The sequence below is a fragment of the Phoca vitulina genome, unplaced genomic scaffold (assembly GCF_004348235.1).
Source record: "Phoca vitulina isolate PV1807 unplaced genomic scaffold, GSC_HSeal_1.0 scaffold71, whole genome shotgun sequence".
Taxonomy (NCBI): domain Eukaryota; kingdom Metazoa; phylum Chordata; class Mammalia; order Carnivora; family Phocidae; genus Phoca; species Phoca vitulina.
The window spans coordinates 11,322,659-11,346,072 of record NW_022589774.1 but is presented as its reverse complement, the minus strand read 5'-3'; the positions used below and the strand labels follow the sequence as shown (position 1 = coordinate 11,346,072).

Genomic DNA, 23,414 nt, shown 5'->3' with positions numbered 1-23,414 from the left:
AAACTTTAAAAGAGTTGGTAAGCACAGTTTCTTTTACCTAGTAGAATCATACCTAATAACCACTTTTAAGCTTGATTTTGTGAGAGCACAGTTCAAAGAAACAGTAGATTAGTCCTCATTCAAACCAAGGGAAAATGTAACTTCCTTATAGATTTCTAGATTTATGTAAGTTTTCTTAGAATTACTTTTTTTCCCCTAATGTTCTTTCTTTGAACATCTTTTATTGTGGTAAAAAATATATATAAATATATATATAATAAAATTTACCATTTTAACCATTTTTAAGTGAACATTTCTATGGCATTCAGTATATTCACCATGTTGTGTAACCATCACCATCCATCTCCAGAACTTTTTCATATTCCCCATTTGAAACTCTGTACCTAATGTTTTCTTTTTGATTGTTCATCAGAAAGTAGTTCTGGGCATGCCTGGGTGGGTCAGTCTGTTAAGCATCTATCTGCCTTCAGCTCAGGTCATGATCCCAGGGTCCTGGGATCGAGGCCTGCATCAGGCTCCTTGCTCAGCGAGGAGCCTGCTTCTCCCTCTGCCCCTCTCTTTGCTCATGCTCTCTGTCTCTCTTTTTCTCTTTCTCTCAAATAAATAAATAAAATCTTTTTTTAAAAAAAGTAATTCTGTAAATAAAATATTTAAAAAGTGGTACTAATGGCTGGGAGGAGGGAAGTTATAAATTTATATGTGTCTTTTTTTGTGTGGATGAGTGTGGGACTACCTTTTCTTAACTAGTATTCCTTGGTGTGTACTTTTAGAGCATCCTAAAACTTTGCCAAAATGACAAAAATTGTGTAGTATCCTCTTGTAATATATTATTATCACACTTTGATACTCTGTTTAGGATTTTAGCTCAGTAGAACAAAGTTTTTCTGTTTAATTAGGTATAGGTTATTGACAAAGACTTTTTTTTTTTTAAGATTTTATTTATTTATTTGACAGAGAGAGATAGCGAGAGCAGGAACACAAGCAGGGGGAGTGGGAGAGGGAGAAGCAGGCTTCCCGCCGAGCAGGGAGCCCGATGCGGGGCTCAATCCCAGTACCCTGGGATCACGACCCGAGCCGAAGGCAGATGCTTAATGACTGAGCCACCCAGGTGCCCCTTGACAAAGAAATTTTTAATTTTAAGTGCACAATTCTGAATTTTGACAGTTGTTTCCATTTGTTTAACTACCACCACAGTCATGACATGCTTTTCCATCAAAATGCTTCCTCATGCTCTGTAGCAGTCAGTTGCTTTTCCCTACCTCTGACCCCTGGCAACCATTGTAATCTGATTTTGGCACTATAGTTTTTCCTTTTTAGGATTTCATATAAATGGCATCATACAGTATGTAGTCTTTTTTGATTCAGATTCTTATGTTTAATATGATGGTTTTGAGATTTTAGCCATGTTGTTGGATATATTGTAGTTCCTATTTATTGCTTAGTAGTATTCAGTTGATTTGATAGAACACAATTTATTTATCCATTTGCCAATTGGTAAGTATTTGGCTTGTTTCTGGTCTTTGGCTATTATTAAAAAGACTGCTGTGAAAATTTGCTGTGAATGCAGATTTTTACATGGACATACATTTTCATATATTTCCGAACTAGGAATGGGATTGTTAGGTTATATGGGAAGGATAAGTTTATAAGGAACTGCAAAACTTCCCTAAAGTGTCTGTAACATTTTGTATTCCACACCAGCAATGTATGAGTTTCAGTTATGCCACATCTGCTCCAGTACTTAGTATTTTGGTCTTTTTAATTTTAGCTATTCTAATTGGTATATAATGGCATTTTGTTGTGACTTTAATTTGACTATCCCAATAATTGGTGATGTTGAAAATCTTTCTTTGTGCTTGTATATCTTCTTTTTAGTGAAGCCTGCTCAAATCTCTTGTCTATTTTAAAATCAGGTCATTTGTCCTGTTATTGCTGAGTCATAAGAGTTATATATTCTGGATATCAGTCCTTAATCACATATATCACATATCACAGAGATTTTCTCCCTATCTGTGCTTTGCCTTCTAATTTTCTTAACAGTGTCTTTTGAAGGCAAATGTTTTAAATTGTGATCAAATCCAATTTATCCTTTTTTATGATTCCTATCTTTTATATACTACCTAAAAAATATTTCCCTAGCCCAGGCCACAAATGTTTTCTTGTTTTCTTCTAGGTGTTTTATAATCTTAGCCTGTTCATTTAGATCATCACTCATTTTGTGTTAATGTTTGTATATAGAATGAGGTAAAGGTTGATTTATATTTTTTTCTATGTGGATACCAACTATTCCAGCACTATTTGTTGAAAAGAATATCCTTTTACCACTGAATTACTTTGGTATCTGTGTAAAATTAGTTAATCATCTATGCATGGGTCTGTTTCTAGACTGTATTTTTTTCCCCATTGATCTGAATATCTATATGTGTACTAATATCACACTGTCTTAAGTGTGATATTAAGTTGTGAAATCAGGCAGTGTAAGTCTTTCAGCATTGTTCTTTTTCAAAATTGTTTTTGATATTCTAGGTTCTTTGCATTTCTTTTTTTTTTTAAGATTTTATTAGCGGGTGTGCACACGTGACATGCGCACATGTGTAGGGAGGAGGGGCACAGGGGCAGAGGGAGAGGGAGAAGCAGACTCCCCACTGAGCAGGGAGCCCGACATGGGGTTCCATCCCAGGACCCTGAGATCATGACCTGAGGCAAAGGTAGAGGCTTAACCTACTGAGCCACTGCAGATGCCCCGGTTCTTTGCATTTCTGTGTAAATTTTAGAATCATAGTGTCAATTTCTACCAGAAATAGGAGTCTGCTCTGTTGTTTTATGCATTTGCTCTTGCTTTAAGCTAGGCACATGTTCTACTTAATTTGTATAGGACTCTTTTTATCACCTGAGTTTTATTTCTGAGTGATAATTATTAAATGTGTTTTGTGGTTCTGAGTCATAGCAATATGAATTACTTATCCCTTGTTCTGGCAATACATTGTGAAGAGAAAGTTTTACTGTACCTCAAATAGACAGGATATTTGAAGTGTAATATGGCTGTTTATTTGCCACGTAGGCATTGCTCCAGATTTATGCAAACCAACTGTAGTTCACTTTGTGGTTAACCCAAAGAAAAGGCTGTAGTTTTGTTTTATCCTTAATCTTGAAGTAACAGAGCATAAAACATTTTTACATCTTGTTCAAAGTTGCCTTATTTGATTATTCTGTTTGTAATTGTTACTAATATTTTTCTTACCTAGATAAGCCTAGGGTTTGAGTTTCATATTTAATTTCAGATAGAGGTGTTTGTGCATGTGTATGTTTTTGCAAAACCCTGGAAAATAGTATAAAGTGTTCTAAGCGGTGGTGATTTAGATAGTAAGGAATTCTTTACAATCAAATTAACATTTGAATGATATCTTACAAAGTTTCAAAGTTTCAAAATACATCAGCAAGTTGAAAAAATATCACCTTTTTTGAATTACTTCTAAGTGTTGTTTAGATGTGTTAAATATAAAACTTAAGCAATAAAAAATAGCATGCATTCTGGGAAATCACAGATCTATTGGAATTAACACTGAAATAGAAGTTAGGAACTTATTGTATATAATACTAAAATGACAGTATGTTCAATTCAGAATTTGGTAGCTGCGTGTGGATTCTAATTATAGTATAAACAGTTGTCTGGAATCCTTTCCTCAGGAAATGAATCATTATGTAGCACCGAACTTTTTTAAATATCTGAAGGGTTGCAGTCTTCAGTGCTTTTTGTATTCTTTAGCCTACTTTATTATTATTATTTTTTTATCTTTCCTTTTCTGTTTGGCCATGTGTTTAGTGTACCTGTCCTCTATTCTATTTTTCTGCTGCTAATGTGCTGTGGGTTTGGCATATAGATAATTGAGGTTAGTAAGAGGCAGTAGGATAGAGCTGGGCATGGAATTGGGAGTATTTCTGCTGAACTTCAAGAATTAAGAATCATAGGAACATACAGGTATAGGAGGTACAAGTCATTCGAGGTACGAAGGATCAGACTAGTCTTAGAAACTTTGCCATAATGATACTCAGTGAATGCAAGAGGTTGTGGAACAGTAGCCTCAAATTTCTGAAGGAAAGAAAACATGTCTCAAGCATTTTATAAACATTCATTTTATTTTTCAAGTGTAAGACAAGAGACATCCTCACCCAAGGATACCAGAGAAATAACAATACTGATGACACTCTTAAAACCAAGAAACAGGGGCGCCTGGGTGGCTCAGTCACTAAGCGTCTGCCTTCGGCTCAGGTCATGATCCCAGGGTCCTGGGATCGAGCCCCGCATCGGGCTCCCTGCTCAGCGGGAAGCCTGCTTCTCCCTCTCCCACTCCCCCTGCTTGTGTTCCTTCTCTCGCTTTGTCTCTCTCTATTAAATAAATAAATAAAATCTTAAAAAAAAAAAAACAAACAAAAGCCAAGAAACAAAAACGTACCTGAGGACAAGTCCAGGCAACCAACAGCTGAATCAAAATAAAAAGTCAGGAATGGAGAAGCCATTAGAAAAATGGTGTGTGTCGACTCTACTTAAGTAAAATCCTAATACTAGCAACTGTGGGAATTAGGGTTCCAGAGCAGAATACAAATGTTACAAACCTTTTAAAATCTTTGTCAAAACATTGAAAATTCTCTTTCTGATGGTTATAAATGTACAGAGGAGATTTTAAAATAGCAAAACTAATATTCAAAATAGTAAAGACTTTCGGAAAATTAAAGTGTTACTTCTTTGCAAAAACTCATTAAGATCGAATAGTCTTGCCTCCCTTGCCTTCACCTCAGTTGCATAACCTAAGATACCAGCACGCATCTTTTCTATGCGTCAGTGAATTGTCATCCTCCTTTCAAAATTTGGATCAGCTGAAAAAATTGTACCCCTTTCCCTCTGTATCCTGAAATACCTCTGGGAATTCCTTTAATGGGAAGTCTTTTGCAGGTATCGGTTCCTTTGTGACATCTTCACCCTTTATGTGGCAACCACTTTCTTCATCTGTGTAGCTAATTCGGCCCTCACTCAGTTCCTATAGCTGCGCATCTGCAGCCTCTGAGTGTCAGTGTTGTCAGTAGTCCCTGGCCAGCTCTTCTGTACGCTGTTTATGTTCGGTTTGACTTGCACTTTCAGTATCCTCATTTTTCATTTCTTCGCTGAACTTTCATCCTTGTTGGCTGATTTCCTCTTCCGATTATCCATCCTTGTAAATTGTCACACTGTCATATGTGATTATCACAGGCTGACAGGGAGACAACTACACGCTTGCTGTGTATGAACTAAAAACTAGACACATGGTGATCAAACCACTGACAGACTTCGAAAGAAGTGATGTGATTGATCACTGAGCATGATGAGCGTCGGTTATTTACGTACTAACTTGTGGATTGAAGAGCTGGCTCCGAAGTTTGTATTTTATGCACTTACTTGCAGTTAATACACAGCCGTGTTGTTGAGGGTTTATTTAACTAGATTGTAAAAACTTGTATATAGCAAAGCCAGGCAGAGTGAAGACTGTCTATAATAACATAATTGACAAAAATCTTAAGTTGAATGGGGAACAATGTGAGTGTATTAATCTTATTATTCTTGACAGGGAGTCAGTGAATATTGTCTGAAGTTGAAATATATAAGCACAATGATTCTAATCTCTAAGTGTTTCTCATAATCATATAATTAATTTTAGAGGTATCTTTTAGGGATTCTCCCCTAGTGAAGAAAATACGAAGTTCAGCAGGTCTTTCTTGTTTCTGTCCTTTTCTGTTAAGACCTATAGCCAGTAGGTGGGGATGTTCCAGTCCAGTTTCACTGAAGCCAACTATCCAACTTAAAGAACCTACTTTTCTGGCTTATGGCCATGTATGCAAGACCAATAACATCAACTCTCATACCCTTTGGGCATTAACATAATTCCCCTGAAGTCTATCTTTATTTCTAATGCCCATGTCAGGGTCACCACAGCTTCATCATCTGTACTCCATTATTCACTTTTGGTACTTGAGAATTTTTTCTTGTTCTTAAGCTCAGCTATGTATTTAAAATAATTTGACACTGATACAGCATTTCTGTGTATTTGTAATGAATAGGAGGGAAGATTTTTGCATGTGTTTCATTATTATCTGGATTAGAAATACTCTGTCATGGTCATTCTTTAAAAAAAAAAAAAAAAAAAAGAATTCCAGGGGCCCCTGGGTGGCTCAGTTAAGCATCCAGCTCTTGGTTTCACTCAGGTCATGATCCCAGGGTCGTGAGATTGAGCCCTGCATCGAGCCTGGCAGAGGGCTCTGTGCTCAGTAGGAAGTCTGCTTCCCCTCTCCTTCTCCCTCTGCCCCTCCCCCCATGTGTGTGCACGTGCGCGCGCGCTCTCTCTCTCATAAATAAATCTTTAAAAGAAAATTCCACTCAAAATAATATCCCAAACTGTAAAATTCCTTTTAATAACTATTAAGAAATGTGTGAGACCTATAGAAGGAAACCAAATTCATAAAAGAAGATATGAATTAATGTAGTGATATACTACATTCTTAGATGGGAAGACTCAGTTGGTAATGATGTCAATTCTCCCCAAAGTAGGCTCTTCCAATTAAAATTTCAATGGAATTTTAAAGAAAATATAAAGTTATCTGGAGAGGTAAATTTGAAAATGTAGTTAAGAAAATTTTGAAGAAAAATAACTGGGGGGAGTGAGTTGCTGTACTAAGCAGCAAGGTATGGTGCAAAGATAGAATAATTAAGATAACAGTTTGGAGCAGGAAATAGGTCTGTAGGGCAGTAGGAGTAGGAAGTAAGTCTGTCAAGCAGATGGGTCTATAGAACAAAATTGAGGCTACAGAAACATATGTAGACAATTTTGAACTAATAAAGCTTCATTTCAAGCAATTAGGGAGAGGATGGGTTATTTAAAAAGTGGCATTTAGAAAATTGGCTGTTTTGGGGGGCAAACACAGTTATATCCCTATTTTACATCATAAAGAAAATTAGATTCCAGATGGAGTAAATCTGTAGACATAAAAAAAAAAAGAGTGCTGTTTTCAGAGGCTCAAGATAGCCTTCTTAACCATGCCTGAAATCTAGAAACCATAAAGGAAGAGACTGATAGACTTAACTACATATTTAAAGCTTAAAGTAGGGGTGCCTCGGTGGCTCAGTCGTTAAGCGTCTGCCTTCGGCTCGGGTCATTGATCCCAGGGTGCTGGGATCGAGCCCCGCGTCAGGCTCCCTGCTCAGCGGGAAGCCTGCTTCTCCCTCCTGCTCTCACTCTCTCTCTCTCTCTCTGTCAAATAAATAAATAAAATCTTAAAAAAAAAAAAAAGCTTAAAGTAAAAAGCACCAAAACAAAGTTGAAAGATTAACAAAAGACAGGAGAAATATATTTACTATATAAAACAAACACAATATATAGAGTGTCTTGGCCAATAAGACAACCAATAGAAAATGGACAAAACATATAAACAGACGTTTCAAAAAAATAGCAATGACTAATACAAAAAGATGTTTATCCTCATTAATAATAAAACTTGAGATACCATTTTTTACTCAGGAGATTGGCAAAATATAAATCATTGGTCATCTCCTGTGTTAGAGTATTGTAGGGATGTAAGTTAGTGTCTTCAGTTTGATAGTTATCAGAAATTAAATATCCATACCTTTGGCCCATTGGGTCTATTTCTAGGGATTTAATCTACAGAAATACAAGCATATGTACAAAAGATATATGCATATAGATGTTCATTGTAGCATTGTTTAGTGAGAAATTGAGTTCAATTTATGCGTTCCTCAATAGAGGAATAAATGAATAAATTTTAGTGTATCCATACTTTGGAATACTGTGAGGAGCAGGTACCATGAAGGATCATGGGCTCTAGAGTCAGGTTGCCAGGCTTAAATTCTGGATTCATTATTTACTAGTTGCATGTCTGGACTTACTTAACTTCTCTGGCCTCAATTTTCTCATCTGTAAAATAGGGATAATTGAATCTGTTTCGGAGGTGTGATAATTAAATGAACTAAACTGTATAGAACAGTGCTTAGAATGTAAGTACTCAGTAATATTAGCTAATAGTAAATGATCACTTTTTGTTAAAAAAATACATTTATAAAATTCTAACATGGAAAAACCCCATTGTGATTTAAGTAAACAAATTTTAGAGCAATGTGTGCATATGGCATGAGCACCTGTTTGTAAATAAAATGTAAATTATGTATGTGCCTGTATTTTAATGTATGTGGATAAATTTGGAAGCATAAATGCCAGTCTTAACAGTAGTTACCTTTGAGGAGTGAGATTTGGTGGAGCGGAAGCAGATTATCAGATTTTTAAAGATATTTTTTAGTATTTTTTTCTTAAGCATGTATTACACTATAAATTAAAAAAAAAAGATTTTATTTATTTATTTATTTGACAGAGAGAGAGAGAGATAGCGAGAGCAGGAACACAAGCAGGGGGAATGGGAGAGGGAGAAGCAGGCTTCCCGCCAAGCAGGGAGCCCGATGTGGGGCTCGATCCCAGGACCCTGGGACCATGACCTGAGCTGAAGGCAGACACTTAACAACTGAGCCACCCAGGCGCCCCACATGATAACTAAATTTTTAAAAAAAGATCCCATAGACTAAGAATAGTAGAACTTCTAACTTCCATCTTACTTTTTTAAAAATAACTGCAAGAAGGTGTGTCCTAGGTGATGTTTGCTTTCTCTTATTTTCCTCAGTGACTCACTATAATTTTCCTTGCAGGAACATGCTTACCCAGCTGATGAACTCATGCCTTTAACCTGTAGAGGTCGTGTTAGAGGCCAGGAGCCAAGTCGGGGTGATGTTGATGACGCCTTGGGAAAGTGAGTATTATTAACACAGTGGGTGGTGTGGCATCTCAGGCTTCCGAAGTCGTAGACTTCCTAGATGCAGCATACAGTTGTATTTCTGGGGGTTGGTTAAATATCAAGGACTGCTTTAAGTATTAACATTAAACTCTTTTATTTCCTTCTGTTATCTTTTATAAAAAATCATTTTACCTCTTAGATCAGTGAAAAGTTAAGTTGCTAAGATGAATATAACTTTTGAAATGTATATAAAGTCATTGACACATTATAAAGTGTTGATAGTTTAGTATTTTTTATATTTATTTTTTAAAGATTTTATTTATTTGAGGGGCGCCTGGGTGGCTCAGTCGGGTAAGCGTCTGCCTTCAGCTCCGGTCATGGTCCCAGGGTCCTGGGATCGAGCCCCGCATCAGGCTCCCCACTCAGCGGGAAGCCTGCTTCTCTCTCTCCTTCTCCCACTCCCCTTGCTTGTGTTCCTACTCTCACTGTCTCTCTGTCAAATAAATAAATAAAATCTTTAAAAAAAAAAAGATTTTATTTATTTGAGAGAGAGAGTATATAGCAGGGGGTGGGGTGGGGGGCAGAGGGAGAGGGAGAAGCAGACTCCCTGCTGAACAGAGAGCCCAATGTAGGGCTTGATTCCAGGATCCTGGGATCATGACCTGAGCTGAAGGCAGATGCTTAACTGATTGAGCCACCCAGACACCTTGACAGTTTAATATTTTTATTTGCTTTAAAAAAGAGTTAATATATTTTCTATTCATTTTGAAAGATATGTAGATACACTGAATATTAAACGTCATGTTAAGCCTTTTCAGGTGCCTTCAGTGCTTTCTAGGTTACATTGTACTATAGATGCATGGAAGTACTAGCTAATAGAAACTACCAGTCAATAAGGCATAGATACATCTGCTTATACATTCATGGATAAAATTCAGAATTCTAATGGTTTGTATCTCATTATACTTGTTTCTTAGATTTTCCCTGACACTGATTGATTCTTTGGACACTCTTGTGGTAAGTTTGATTCCTCTTGAATTTACTTATTTTATAAATTTCATAATTTGTACACTCAAAATATTATGAATACAGTCATTACGCAGTAAGTCTGAAGTAGAAGTTTTCAGAATTTAAGGTGTTCTGAGCTTTGCTTCTAAATAGTTATTTCACACTATTGAGTTGATTATGTCATGTGAATATCAAGTGAAAGTATGCAGAAATCATGGAGATATTGAAATAATTTATAGGCATGTTAACTTATGTGATGGCACTTTTAATCAGGAAGGTTGTTTCCCCATTATACAAGGAGGTTGAAGCTATTGGAAGAAATTAATTCTAGAAAATACCACTGATATTCTTGTTCCAGAATGGCATGCCACAATGATACTGAAATTGTTAAACTAGAATTCTTATGTTCATTTAAAAAATTTTTTCCCACCAGTGATTTTTAGCACCAAGTGATCACTTCTTGGCAATCCTTTTCGACCTCATGGGATACAAAATCATTTTAATTAATTCTGGGGGGGGATGGTTTGTAAGGGCAGAGGAGAAAGATTCAGTTCTAGATGTCATGATTTCTAAATACAGTATCTTTCTAATTTTCTACTTTGAGATCACTTACAATATAAAAGTAGGCTTGTTTCAGAATTTTCCTTAAGACCTGGGTCTCAACTTTGAGTAAATGTCTCAAGGACTGATTAATATTTTAAAAAACAAAACAAAAAAATCTTTGGGGTGGCAGGAATTTTTCAGAACTAAGCTTTTCTTCCCACTGTTGTTTCCACGTTCTTTTTTTCACTGGGCATTTTCTTTTTCTTTTCCTTTCCTTTCCTATTCCCTTCTCTTCCCTCCTTCCTTCTATACCAGTGTCTTAGGAGGATGGCCTATGAAGTTTTAAAAAATATCCCCGTCTCCCAAGTTACTCTGATTTAATTATTCTGGAGTGGGGCTGCGCATTATTATTTATGCCTTTAAAGCTTCTCTTTGTCTATAGAGTGCCGCCTTGGTTGAGAATACCTTTTTGTTGTGAGGACTGCCGTTGTTTACAACTTTTACAGTTGGGTCAGGGTTTCAAATGTTGACTCCGTTTTTCAGAGATTAAAGGACTGTGGGAACTCTATTATCATGACTGTGAGAATGAGAGAATATTTGTATGCCTTATTTTTGGTTTAGTGGTCCTACGTGTTCTGCTATACTAGGGCTTCCTCTCAAATAAAAGACAAAGGTGAACAAAATATGCTGGGAGGCACAGATGGCCAGCCTGGGAGAAACCAAGTGGTGTACTTACAGCTGTAGCTGGGTTATACTCCCCAGGTCTACTTTGACATGGGGGAGTAAGTGAGGAGCAGTAGTTGTGTATTAGGAAAGACCATAGGTGAACTTAACTTTGTTTCTCATTCTGTCAGCTTGGCTTTATCCTTCCAGATAGCAAATTCCCCATCATCTCCCTGTAAGTTGGTTTTCTTGAACATGGACCTCGGATATCATATGCTTTTAAAAATCTTATCAGAAATGACGGGGAAAAAGGTAGTTTCAGGCTGCATAACTCCTAAATTTAGAAATCTGTTGGCTTCTAATTGAGTAGCCATTAATTATTACAAAGGTTCTATCTTTCAGGTTTTACCATTTGTATACTTGGCACTGATTCGCGGAATATGATCCCAGGACCAGCAGCAGCAGCACCGGACAGCTTGTTAGAAATGCAAAATTCTAGCGCCTCATCCCAGACATGCTAAATCAGACAGTCTGGGAGGGAGGCCCAGCAGTCTGTTTTTTAACAAGCTTCCAGATGATTCTGATGCATGCTAAAGTTTGAGAAATACTGTATAATGATGCAGTGCTTTTTAAACTTCAATGTATTGCAAGTCACCTAGGGATCTTGCTAAAATGCAGATTCTGATCCAATAAACTGAAGGTAGGTTCCAAGAATCTGTGTTTCTAATAAGCTGCCACTTGGTGGTGCTGCTATTGCTGGTTAGCAGACCATATTCTCCATAATGTGTGGTATAAACTTGAGTTCTGGCTCCTTGTGGCAGGTAGTGACAAGAAGTGATCACATAATACTGATATGTGTAACCTTGGTCAAATTAATTAACTTCTCTGGGCTCCTGTTTTCACCTCAGAAGGGCCTAGACTAGATATCTAAGTTTCCTATGAACTATAAGGTATTATTTCTTACTGATCTTTGGTTCAGATTCAGATAAGTAACTCCTATTTGTTGAAGTTACCCTCAAGAAGAGTTAAGAAAGATTGATAAAGTCTTACATTTAAAAAAAAAGATACTTTATAAACTCTTTAAATTTTAGTCTCTTCACAATGGACTCTGAAAAACAAACTGAGGGTTCTAGAGGGGAGGGGGTTGGGGGGATGGGTTAGCCTGGTGATGGGTATTGAGGAGGGCACGTTCTGCATGGAGCACTGGTGTTATGCACAAACAATGAATCATGGAACACTATATCTAAAACTAATGATGTAATGTATGGGGATTAACATAACAATAAAAAAAAAAGAAAAAAAAATTTAGTCTCTTCAAGTAGGAATAACCTAAGTAACTTATATATCATCATAACTTTGAAACATAAAAATTCACTTTGAATTTTTATTCCTATTTTAAACATTTTCTTTTTAATTTAAACAGAGGAATTAGTTTAGAAATATTTTTCCTACATTTAAGGAATTGTTTTGGTACATTTTATTAATATACTTATTAATATTTCTTTTTTTCTTAAATATTTTTATTTATTTATTTGACAGAGACACAGCGTGAGAGGGGACACAAGCAGGGGGAGTGGGAGAGGGAGAAGCAGGCTTCCCGCTGAACAGGGAGCCCGATGCAGGGCTCAATCCCAGGACCCTGGGATCATGACTTGAGCCAAAGGCAGACGCTTAACCAATTGAGCCACCCAGGCGCCCCACACTTATTAATATTTCTAATTTACATTGCCTTTACTTTGTGATTATTTCTTTATTTTTTGATTTATTTGAAAATATTAATAGACCATATCACGTGTGACAGTACATGCAACTCTACTGTTTTTATTTTGGTCATACCATAATATGTTAAGTAGAATTTCTGTTGTCATAGTTTGGTCTTTAAATTTAATCTGTTGTTCCTCATTCTAGCCATCTAGTTTTTATTGATATAATGAAGCCAAGAACTAAATTTAAATTTATCTTTATATTCTACATTACCATGAAATCTGTAGAAAGGAAGATATCAAAACAAATTAAAGATGATGAGGGAAAGGAAGAGACCTGAATTCATCTTTGCTATCCGCTAGGAGCTTAAAAATCTTATTAAGTAATAGAGCAGTTGGAATGAATTTTCTCACTAATTATGGACAAAGAGAACTCTTTCCACTTTTATTCTCCTTTGAAACAAATAACATTGGTATAATTTTTGGGAGTAATTCTCAGGAGATAGACCTAGGAAGAAGAATAACATTAACAAAATGATACTAAAAAGTGTATGTGTAGGTGAGTTGGGAGTAGCACAGTTGTGTTTCATTCTAAAAGTGATTCAGGGCTGTATACATCTGCACTTGTTGCTGCAGAATTGACATGGATTTCGAGGTTGACAAGGAAAAGCAGTCAATTTAAAGGCAGGCTTGATAGTATATTTTACTCAGGACTTACCTTAAATTTTACTTTTACTTGAATTTTAGTCAGATATTCTTATGGAATGTTCTGTACCTAAATTAGAATCTTTAAAGAAAGCAAGTGAAAAAGCACTATAAAATATTATCAAACAAAAAGATTAAACAATCAAGTAAAGGAGAACTACTTTTAATGGATCTGTGGTCTAAATAACATGTAATTATGCAGCTGTTACCGAACAATCTATCACAACTGCTAACTCAGGAAATGAACAGGTAAGGCCTGGCACACTGCCTCGGCCAACTGCTCCCTCCCTGGGAATGCTGAGGGAGCTGGACAGTCAGAAGCATAGCTCCTGGCTGGGTGTGCCACTACTGGTTGTTTAACAGACGCAGGTAAACTTGTGGCAAGAGAAGCCAGTAACTCAAGAGAGGAGGATTTGGAAAAGAGAAGGGGAGAGATTTATTTCAGGTGCTGGCAGCTGGGGGAGGTGGCAGGCACAGGCCTTAACAACCGACCTCTCCACAGACACGGTGGACACCTAGAGTTTTATAAGGAGAGGTGGGGGAGTAGGAGTATGTACAAGAGAGCAGGCAGAGGGCGTGATCATGGGCTGGGGTTGGGGTGTCGGAAGGTGTTCAGCCCATGATCATGGGCAGGGAAGGGGACATGTAGGGTGTGGTCTTCTAGGCATTCCATTGGTATCAGGGCTGTTCTGGTCTGGCAGTTGGAATGTTCTGGTCCCTGTAAAATGTCTTGTCAATGACTCAAGAAAGTGTGATAAGCAGTAAGCACAATGGGTTGTAGCTAGAGCATGAGTTAAGTGGTCTTGTCTATTTCTGGTTTTAACTGTTGGGGTCAGTAGTTGAGCAAGAGAGCTTTCTGACACAGCCTTGATTTTGACTGAAAAATCAAAGCAACTATGTAATGCATTGGCCCCTTCATGGAACTGATTGCAAGAATCCACAGAATTCTTAACCTAGTCAGGATTCTAGACCCCCATGGTAATAATAATAACAGTAATGATATGAAGCACTTACTAAGTCAGGCACTCTACTGAAAATACTTTACATGTATTACCTCATTTAAGAAAACAATCCTATAAGAGTAGATATTTCTTCTTTTTATAGATGAGGGAAGAGGCTCAGAGATGGAAGTCACTTGACCAAGATTACACAGGTAGTGAGTGAAAGAAACAGAGTTCAAAACAGGGCTTGCTCTTGATTACAACATTATACTCCTCCTTAATTAGGGGTCAGGGCATCCACGGGTAAAGATGGCAGGTTGTGTGTGGTTTAGGATCAGTCAGTCATTCTCTGAAGGATGTGCTCTCTTTTGAGAGTAAGCAACCTTTAAAATAATGTTTGGTGAATAAGATGGTTTTTGTGTTGTTTTGACTTGGAAACCAAATCCTGGTAGAGCTCAGCTCATGTAGCTCTAGGTCATGGGTTATATATTAAGAAACCAGTTAACAGTTCCGATGATGATTGTTTTAAAGTCTTAATGATTTCCATGTATCTAAAAGAGAAATATATAAAGATTCCGTATAATGTAGGCATTTAATTTTGGGGGGTTTTAGATACCACGTTTTCATCGGAGGCTTAAGGGAAACATTTTGTATGTGTCACTTTTTAGAGTCTTAATGTATTAACTTGCATTTACTAGTTCATTGTAACACTATTTCTTTTTGACTTGGTGGAAAAGAACTTTATTTTCATAATTTTCTTCTCCTAGGTATTAAATAAAACTAAAGAATTTGAAGATGCGGTGAGAAAAGTTTTAAGAGATGTTAATTTAGATAATGATGTAGTTGTATCAGTCTTTGAAACAAACATCAGAGTTCTTGGGTAAGTATGTAAGACACTAAAGGTATAATTTTAATAACAGAAAAGCCTAGGGTAAACTGTTTATTTCTTGATGGTAATAAAGCAAGATATTTCTTATGTTTAAAAGATAAAAGTTGGGATACTATGAAACAGAGGCTGTGGGATGACCTTGCATTGTATGAGGCACAGACAGCAGCAGACTTTGGAAATAGTTGCAGATTCAAATCAAAGGTAATCCCATGTATTGTTTAAAAAGGATTAGAGGTTGAACATTTGCATATTAGCTGTATCTCAGGTTTTTTGCTAGTTTACATAGTTTTCTAATCTTACTTAGCCAGCACCTCTTCAGGCCAAATGAAATTAAATGTATAATACTACCTCTCAACTAAACAGTTTGAAATGCTCTCAGGACATTTAAAAATATTGAATTACGGGATTTATTAATTCAAGTTTCAACATTATTAAATTTTTATATTTAATGGTTACTTTTATGTTATTGTAACACATTTCCTTTGTCAGACAGGTAAAGTGAGTCTTTTTCAGTTTAGGAAATATTTATGTGGCTTTTCACAGAGTTTGTTAATCTATTTAATACAACGTTGGGGAGATTTTTTTAATGTTATACTGTAAGAGTTAAAGATTACATGATGATATCATTAAGTTAAATTTAAAAGTTGTTAGAATCAAATATCAAGTTTCTTAAAATAAGTGATTTCTAGGATATTCTTTTTTTTTTTTTTTTTTTAAGGATCTGCTTTAAGAAATTTTAAGGTATTTGAGAATGCCAAACACTTTACAGCAGATAGAATATCTAAAACTTTTTTGTACTGTCTGTGTTTTGCCATAAAATGCATAGCCAGAGTTAGGTAAAAAAAAAAAAGTTCTTCTGAGGTCTTTCCTTATGTGTGCTAAATTGTTGATAACAAGATACCCACATCTTTTTGAGGTGGTGACTTTTAAGTATCTGTAAGAAGTGGATAATGTTTCATCTCTATGATTGTAGGGGTCTTTTGGGTGGACACTCATTGGCAATCATGCTGAAAGAAAAAGGCGAGTACATGCAGTGGTACAATGATGAACTTCTCCAAATGGCAAAGCAATTGGGTTACAAACTTTTACCAGCTTTCAATACTACCAGTGGCCTTCCTTATCCAAGAGTAAGTAATTCTGAAAAATATGGCAGTCTTTCTGTACTTCTTTGCTGTCTTAAAAAAATGAATTTTTGTAATTGGAGCCGTTGTTCATCACCTGCTTGAGGCTGAAGAAAAATGTTTCTTAGCTATATAAAACATTTATATTGACATTTCAGTTTTGCATTTGAGTGGTAGGAGAGTTTAGATTCATTCAAGGCTTTTATGTGTCACTGTGTAACAGATGAGGTTATGCTGCAGAAGGAAGAGACAGATGCCAGACTAGAATTTGGGCACAGAATTATTTGTGCAGAAGATACAGGTGAAACAGTGAGAGTGGGTGCTGGCTCTCCAGAGGAGGATATGGAGAGAACACAGGACAGAGGGGGATAAGGAGGAAGTAGAGCGGTGGGAAAGAGAGTGTTCAGAGACTCAGGAGGAGGACCACACAGTAGTAGCTGTGGTGTGATGAAATCTTAGAGCCTCAAAAGGAGGTGTTTTATTTCTTTATTTTTTTTATTTTTTTAAGATTTTGTTTATTTGAGAGAGAGAATGAGATAGAGCATGAGAGGGGGGAGTGTCAGAGGGAGAAGCAGACTCCCCGCTGAGCAGGGAGCCTGATGCGGAACTCGATCCCAGGACTCCAGGATCATGACCTGAGTCGAAGGCAGTCGCCTAACCAACTGAGCCACCCAGGCGCCCAAAAGGAGGTGTTTTAGAAAACAGTAGGAGAATTAGATGCAAACAGAGCCTTAAAGGATGTAATGTGGGGGAGAATAAAGGGGAGGGAAGGGTTCAAACTAGGTGAAAACACAGGACCATTCATTTTGAGATTTCTGTGTTGGTAGTTAAAGAGAGGTGCAGCAGAGTCAGTTGAGGGAGTTTTGTTTTTCCCCCCAAGAAAATGTTATATTTAAAGCAAAGGGAAAGAAGCCATTGAATAGGGAAAGAGCTTTCTATGCTGATTTATTTCTTTATTATTTTTTATTTATTTGAGAGGAAGAGCAAGAGAGAGAGAGACCATGAGTGGGGTGAGGGGCAGAGGGAGAAGCAGACTCCCCGCTGAGCAGGGAGCTCGATGCAGGGCTCGATCCTGGGACTCCGGGATCATGACTGGAGCCGAAGGCAGACGCTTAACCAACTGAGCCACCCAGGCGCCCCTGATGTATTTCTTTATTAATACCTTTGCTCTCTCCCTCTTGTCCATGTTAGACACCTCCGCCATTACTAAGTTGTGATAACTTTTCACAAAAATTATGCTAGTTGAAGCCAATATAATTCCTAAACTATTGTAAATACCTATCTTTCTCTTTTCTCTCTGGTTTATTTAGAGACTTACAAAATTAATCTTACTAAAACAATTTTTATCAAACTACCCCCAGAAGTTTTACTGACTCCCTATTGTACAGAGTATCTTTTAACTTTCAGAATTCATTATGGTTTGGCCGTAGGCTTTCTGACCTGCTCTCAGAACCTCACAGCCCGGTGAAATGAGTGTTCCATTTCAGCCAAAAGAATCTATTAGTGTCCCCCCAAACACCTAAGATATGTTTTCCTTTGTTTTTTGTTTTTTTCCATTTCCATGCTGTTAGGCCTGTCATCTCTCTTACCTGGAATAACTTTTCTCCCACTGTAAATCAAGTAAGACTCACTTTCACCATCAAAAAGCCTTTGACTGGAGAGACAGCATAATATAGAGCAGTGCTTTTCAAACTGGAGGTCATAGCATATTATATTACCCACGAACTTAGTGGATTGTGACCAACACTTTTTTTTTTTGTTTGTTTAGTGAAACAGACTATTTATTAAATCTCTTATTTAAATTTCTCACTCTTGATATTTTGAATAGCTCTTCTGTGAACATCTTTATACAGATCTCTTTACCTCTTCCATGGGATAAATTACTAGGAGAGGAAATAGTAAGTCACAGAAATAGGGAATGTTTTTTAAGGCTTTGGGTACTTATTGTCCAGTTGTTCTCCAGAAAGGTTCTACTTTTATAGTTACTCAGTGTTTTATAAAAGTATATGTGTCGTTGTACTGTTGCCAACAGTGTGTATTGTTATTATTTTGCCAAATGAATGAGAAAAATTAAAGTCTTGTTTTAATGTGAATTTCTTTGCTTTTTAGTGTGGTTAAACTTGTTGATGTTTTTATTTTCTTAGCATATTAAAATTAAAAACAAAGTGATTTCAAATAACCTAGATGTTTATTTAATTGAATTTACTGTTAGTAAATACTTTTAGTTTTTGTTATAATTTGATGTGCTAAATTTTGGGGAATCTAGCATTTCTTCACTTTTGTCATAACATGAGAAACAGAAGAGGAATTAAAACAGTAGCTACTAAGTATTGTAGTAAAATAAAGAAAATGTTTTATTTTCTTATACTCTGAAGTATCAAGAAAATTTTAAAAATTGCTTTTTAGAAGAGGACTACAGATAGAAACTAAGTGTCTTCCTATCCTGCCTTCTTCACACTTAACGAGCTTTTACTCATGAAAATATGTACAGTCTCTCTTAGATATGCATACATAATTGATAGTACTGCATTAGTGTTTTTAACTCAAGAATTTGCTGGACAGAAATGATATTTTAGTGGTTAATGGTCATTTGTCACATCTACACATAAACCCTAGAGGTAGTCCACACTTTGGGATGCCATTTCCTCAACGTTAATTAAAAGCACTTTGCCAGTTTTTCATTTAAGACCTCATTTCTAAGGTCAGGTAGGTGATTATATCCATAAAACACAGGGTTAATGGCAATTCCATTTTGATTTTGTAGATATTTTAGGGGTCTTTTGGGTATAGCAAATATATAATGTAGATAAATTTAGTGTAGGTAATTTAAACTTCCACCTTTTAATAAAAAACGTTCCTTTTTAAGAACTACTTTGTGATTCCCAGGACATAGGACCAGGAGGGAGAAACCAGGTTCCAAATTCCTTCTAAGTACAAAACCTTTATTATACTTTAACCCTTTTTGTCTGAAGCCCTTCAAGTAAAGGGCAATAAGCTCCTTGTTTCTAACTTGTACATGACTAAATGGATGCTCCTACCACCTGTCCTCTGAGATCTAGTCAGGAGGACTGCAGCTTATCTAACCAGCCTCCAGAGCAAAATTCAACAAGAGGATTAACATAAGCAAAAAAGGCACTCAACCCTTTTTCCTTGTCTTATAGAACTGGTAGTGCCTCCTGGAGGTTTTGCATTTGGAAGTTGTTTAATAACGCAGATCTTCAGCGTACGAGATGGAAATGATATGATACTATGGCTAGTTGTATTAAGAAATAGTCCTTTTACATCATTTAGTAGCGACCATCTTGGGACAGTGAAGACTATAATGCAGTATACAACCATCTTAAATATTTTTAATGTACAGAACTTCAGTGAGTCCAAGTATTTCCTTTTTTTTTTGTTAAGAGAAAAGATACTAAAAATGGGATATAAATGTTTCCTGTCTTGCCTTTGCTTTCTCATGACTACTTCCCTGGACTTTGCCATTTGTTAGCCCTCAGCTACTCCCAATCCAGTGATATTTTATCAAATATCAGTGATATTTCTTCTGATTTTTAGATCTTAGCGTTTGTTGTTAGTTCCATTTGTTTGGAACTTATTTATGACTTTCCATTATTAGTTCCCGTCTCCATTTATATATCTGTCTTAATTGCTCTGTCTGGATTTTAAGCTCCCGGAGAACAAGGATCTTTTCAGTTACTTTGTATCTTAATACTCTCCACATAGTAGATACCTATTGATCAGTTGATTGTAATAATTAATAGAATTAACCAGAAAATATTTTTCACTGTTGACTCTTATTACAAATATTTATAAAAATTATTACACTTTACCTTAGTGCAGTTAATGTAAATATTTTATTATTGAGGATGTCTTCATTTTAAAGTTTATTCTTTTTTTTTTTAAGATTTTATTCATTTGAGAGAGAGAGTGCACAGGTTCGGGGGGGCAGCAGAGGGAGAGGGAGAAGCAGACTCCCTGCTGAGCAGGGAGCCTGACATAGGGCTCCATCCCAGGACCCTGAGATCATGACCTGAGCCAAAGACAGTCGCTTAACCAACTGAGCCATCCAGGCGCCCCTTAGAGTTTATTTTTAACATCAATTTTAATTCTGTTGGTAGAGATATAGGTAACATAAGAGGACAAGGGATGATTTCCATTCTGGTTTTTGGGGCAGAACTACCTAAAGCCATTTATTCTTTCAGAATTATAAATGGTAGAGATAATTATGAATTTGAGTGGGGATAGAGAGATACTTCTAGGCTAATAGGACATGGAATATGATGTAAAATGCCTCAAGTGACATTTTGGAAAGTAAGGTGAATGGCCAACATAACAATCCACTCCTCATGTCTCACCTACATTTCACTTTTGTTATTTGTTTATTTGTGGTGAGTGGGTATTATCCCTATCTCCTTGCTTAGATATTCCTGGTGTTTGGACCCTGTTAAGGTAATAGGCATACCCAGCAATTGATTTCTGCAGATAAGTTGAAATATGACTTTGTTTGAACTTCTCCTTATAGAGTCTGAATAATAACTGATCTGGAAACATTTGTATTTGATGTTTTTGTTTACATGTGGAATCCTTGGTATATGCTTGCTCTTTTGTTATTTATTTGGACTGCAGAAGACCATTCGAGTTTTAATCAGTTTCTAGTCAGTTTGGTTCTGGTTAATCTAGGTTTATAATGTAGTATAATTTGGCTGTCTTTGAATTATAAAAAAAAAAAAAAAAACTCCTTCGAAAAAATTTTCTTTGTGTTGCTTGATAGCCTGTCAGCAAGGCAGTATACTCTATACTTCAAAATTTTTAAAACATGTAAACAAAATTTTAATCCCCTTTTAAATATATACCATAACTTAATCAGTTTTTTTTTTTTTTTTTTTTTTTGCTGTGAAGGACTAAGATAGTATTGGTTTTTCATAAATTCTCAATTAAATCTAATTTCTTTTAGAGCTAGTCTAGTTTCTTATTCTTATACTAACTAGTTCAAACTGTCCAGAGAATCAAATTGTTATAGAAGGTATTTTCTCTATGTAATTCTTATATGGGTACTGAATTTTGGTCTCATTGAGGAAGGAAATAAGGGAAAACTTATTTACGCCATGAATATTATATGTGTAGAATATACTTCTCTACATGTTAAATTGGAAAGTCACAAAGATCATCAAATTTCAGTGTTTAGATATTTTATGACCTATTTCCATGATTTGATGAAAAATCTTGATTGAAAAATAATCTCTTATCCAGAAGCCATTTTCTCTCCATAGTTGCTAATGATAATCTTCTGATTTTATTTAGATTAATTTAAAGTTTGGTGTCAGAAAACCAGAAGCTCGAACCGGAACTGAGACAGATACCTGTACAGCTTGTGCAGGTACCTTGATCCTTGAGTTTGCTGCTTTAAGTCGGTTCACAGGAGCGACAATATTTGAGGTTTGCTTTTCATACAGTCTTTGATCTTTGGGGTATTGGGCATAACTAACTTTATATCCTTTTTTCATTGCTCAAGTATGAGGATTATCAGTTGGAGGATTACTGTCATTTTAGTGAACTTTTGTCTAGATTCCATCGTATGGTTTTTATCAAAAAACCTAGAACTCGTGAGGTAGATACATATTAATACAACTTTGCATTTTTTCACAAACTATAAATTCTTAGGTTTATTCTTAGGAGATTCCATCCATATTATATGAATTTGATATCACAAATGTCTTATATGAAAAACTGTCTTTTTGTTTTATTTGTTATACTTCTAGATGGTCTGTTGCTTTTCTGAAAACTTCACTGAAACAGTGAAATTTTTGCACTTGTCTTGATAGAGTCATATCTGTAAGTTTGTTTACCCCAAGGTTAATGTTATTTCTTATCCAAAAGACTTAATATTCGCCAAGTAATTCGTTGTAGACTTAACTATGTCTCACACTTTTATCTATTTGTTTAAGCATGTCATTGTGTGCAATAGTATCACAAAACACCTTCTTTTTCAAACATATGACTTAGGAAAATTTTTAAAAATTCAGCAAATGGCACGCATAAAGCAAGCAGAAATAGGGAATGTATACCAGCATTAGAGACATTGGATCTGAGTGTAAGTAAAACAAGTCAGGTGGTCTTTGTGTGTCTATATGTTCAGGGTGTCAAGGACAGACTTAACCATATTTGGTTAAATTTTTATTCTGTACTTTGCTGACATATTTTCCTTTCATTGAAAACTATACTCACTTTTGCACTGTCTAATTTGAACTACAAACTCTGAGATACTGATGCATTTATAGGTTAGGAAAGTGAGATTCAAAGAGGATATGATGCAGAGTTATGGGTGAATGAGTAGAATTGGAATTAGAATCCACGCCTTTCTAAATTCAAAGCTCATACTCTTTCCACTGGCCTATTTTATACTTATGAGTAAATCTATTGAAAATTATGATCTCTTTAACTTCATGAATATATAGTAATTTATTGTAGGAGAAGCAACCTGATGCAGTTGACAGCGTCAATCTAATACAGGGTTGGCAAACAACAGCCTTGGGGCCAAATCTAGCCACTGCCTATTTTTGTGAATAAAGTTTTATTGAAACACAGCCATGCTTATTTATTTGTGTCTATGACTGCATCTGTGCTAAAGTGGCAAGAGTTGAATCATTGTGATAGTGACTGTATGGACCCATAATGCCTAAAATACTTACTATCTGACAAAAAAAGTTTGCTGACTTTTGGTCTAATATATAAAGAGATATGAATTCTCATATTCTATAATTCAGTTTTAAACTTTGATTTCACTGGGCCTATTTTCTTAGCTGTAACATAGGAACAGGGAAATAAAATCTTTATGAAACTTTCTGGCTCTGAAATTATAGCATTTAATTAAAGCCATAGTCTGCTTTGTTTTCAGCATAAATAAATTAATTCAAGAACTAAGACTATTTTATACTCTGTTCTTAAATCTGCAAAGTGGCAAGTTGGTTTAATGATTTTTTTTCTTTTATAGAAGTACTTCTCTAATGCTAAATAGATT

The 23,414-nt window shown here is 35.9% G+C and overlaps 1 protein-coding gene across 7 annotated transcripts in view; it reads left to right on the top strand.

The window, feature by feature from the left end:
* EDEM3 (ER degradation enhancing alpha-mannosidase like protein 3) overlaps window positions 1-23,414 on the top strand; it is a 69,236-nt gene that overhangs the window by 10,030 nt on the left and 35,792 nt on the right. For all 7 annotated transcript variants that reach the window (XM_032393067.1, XM_032393062.1, XM_032393066.1 and 4 more), the window contains exons 3-7: window positions 8,738-8,838; window positions 9,801-9,840; window positions 15,154-15,266; window positions 16,249-16,402; window positions 21,698-21,832. In XM_032393067.1, the coding sequence (XP_032248958.1) occupies window positions 8,738-8,838; window positions 9,801-9,840; window positions 15,154-15,266; window positions 16,249-16,402; window positions 21,698-21,832 (543 nt within the window). The remainder of the gene's footprint in view (window positions 1-8,737; window positions 8,839-9,800; window positions 9,841-15,153; window positions 15,267-16,248; window positions 16,403-21,697; window positions 21,833-23,414) is intronic.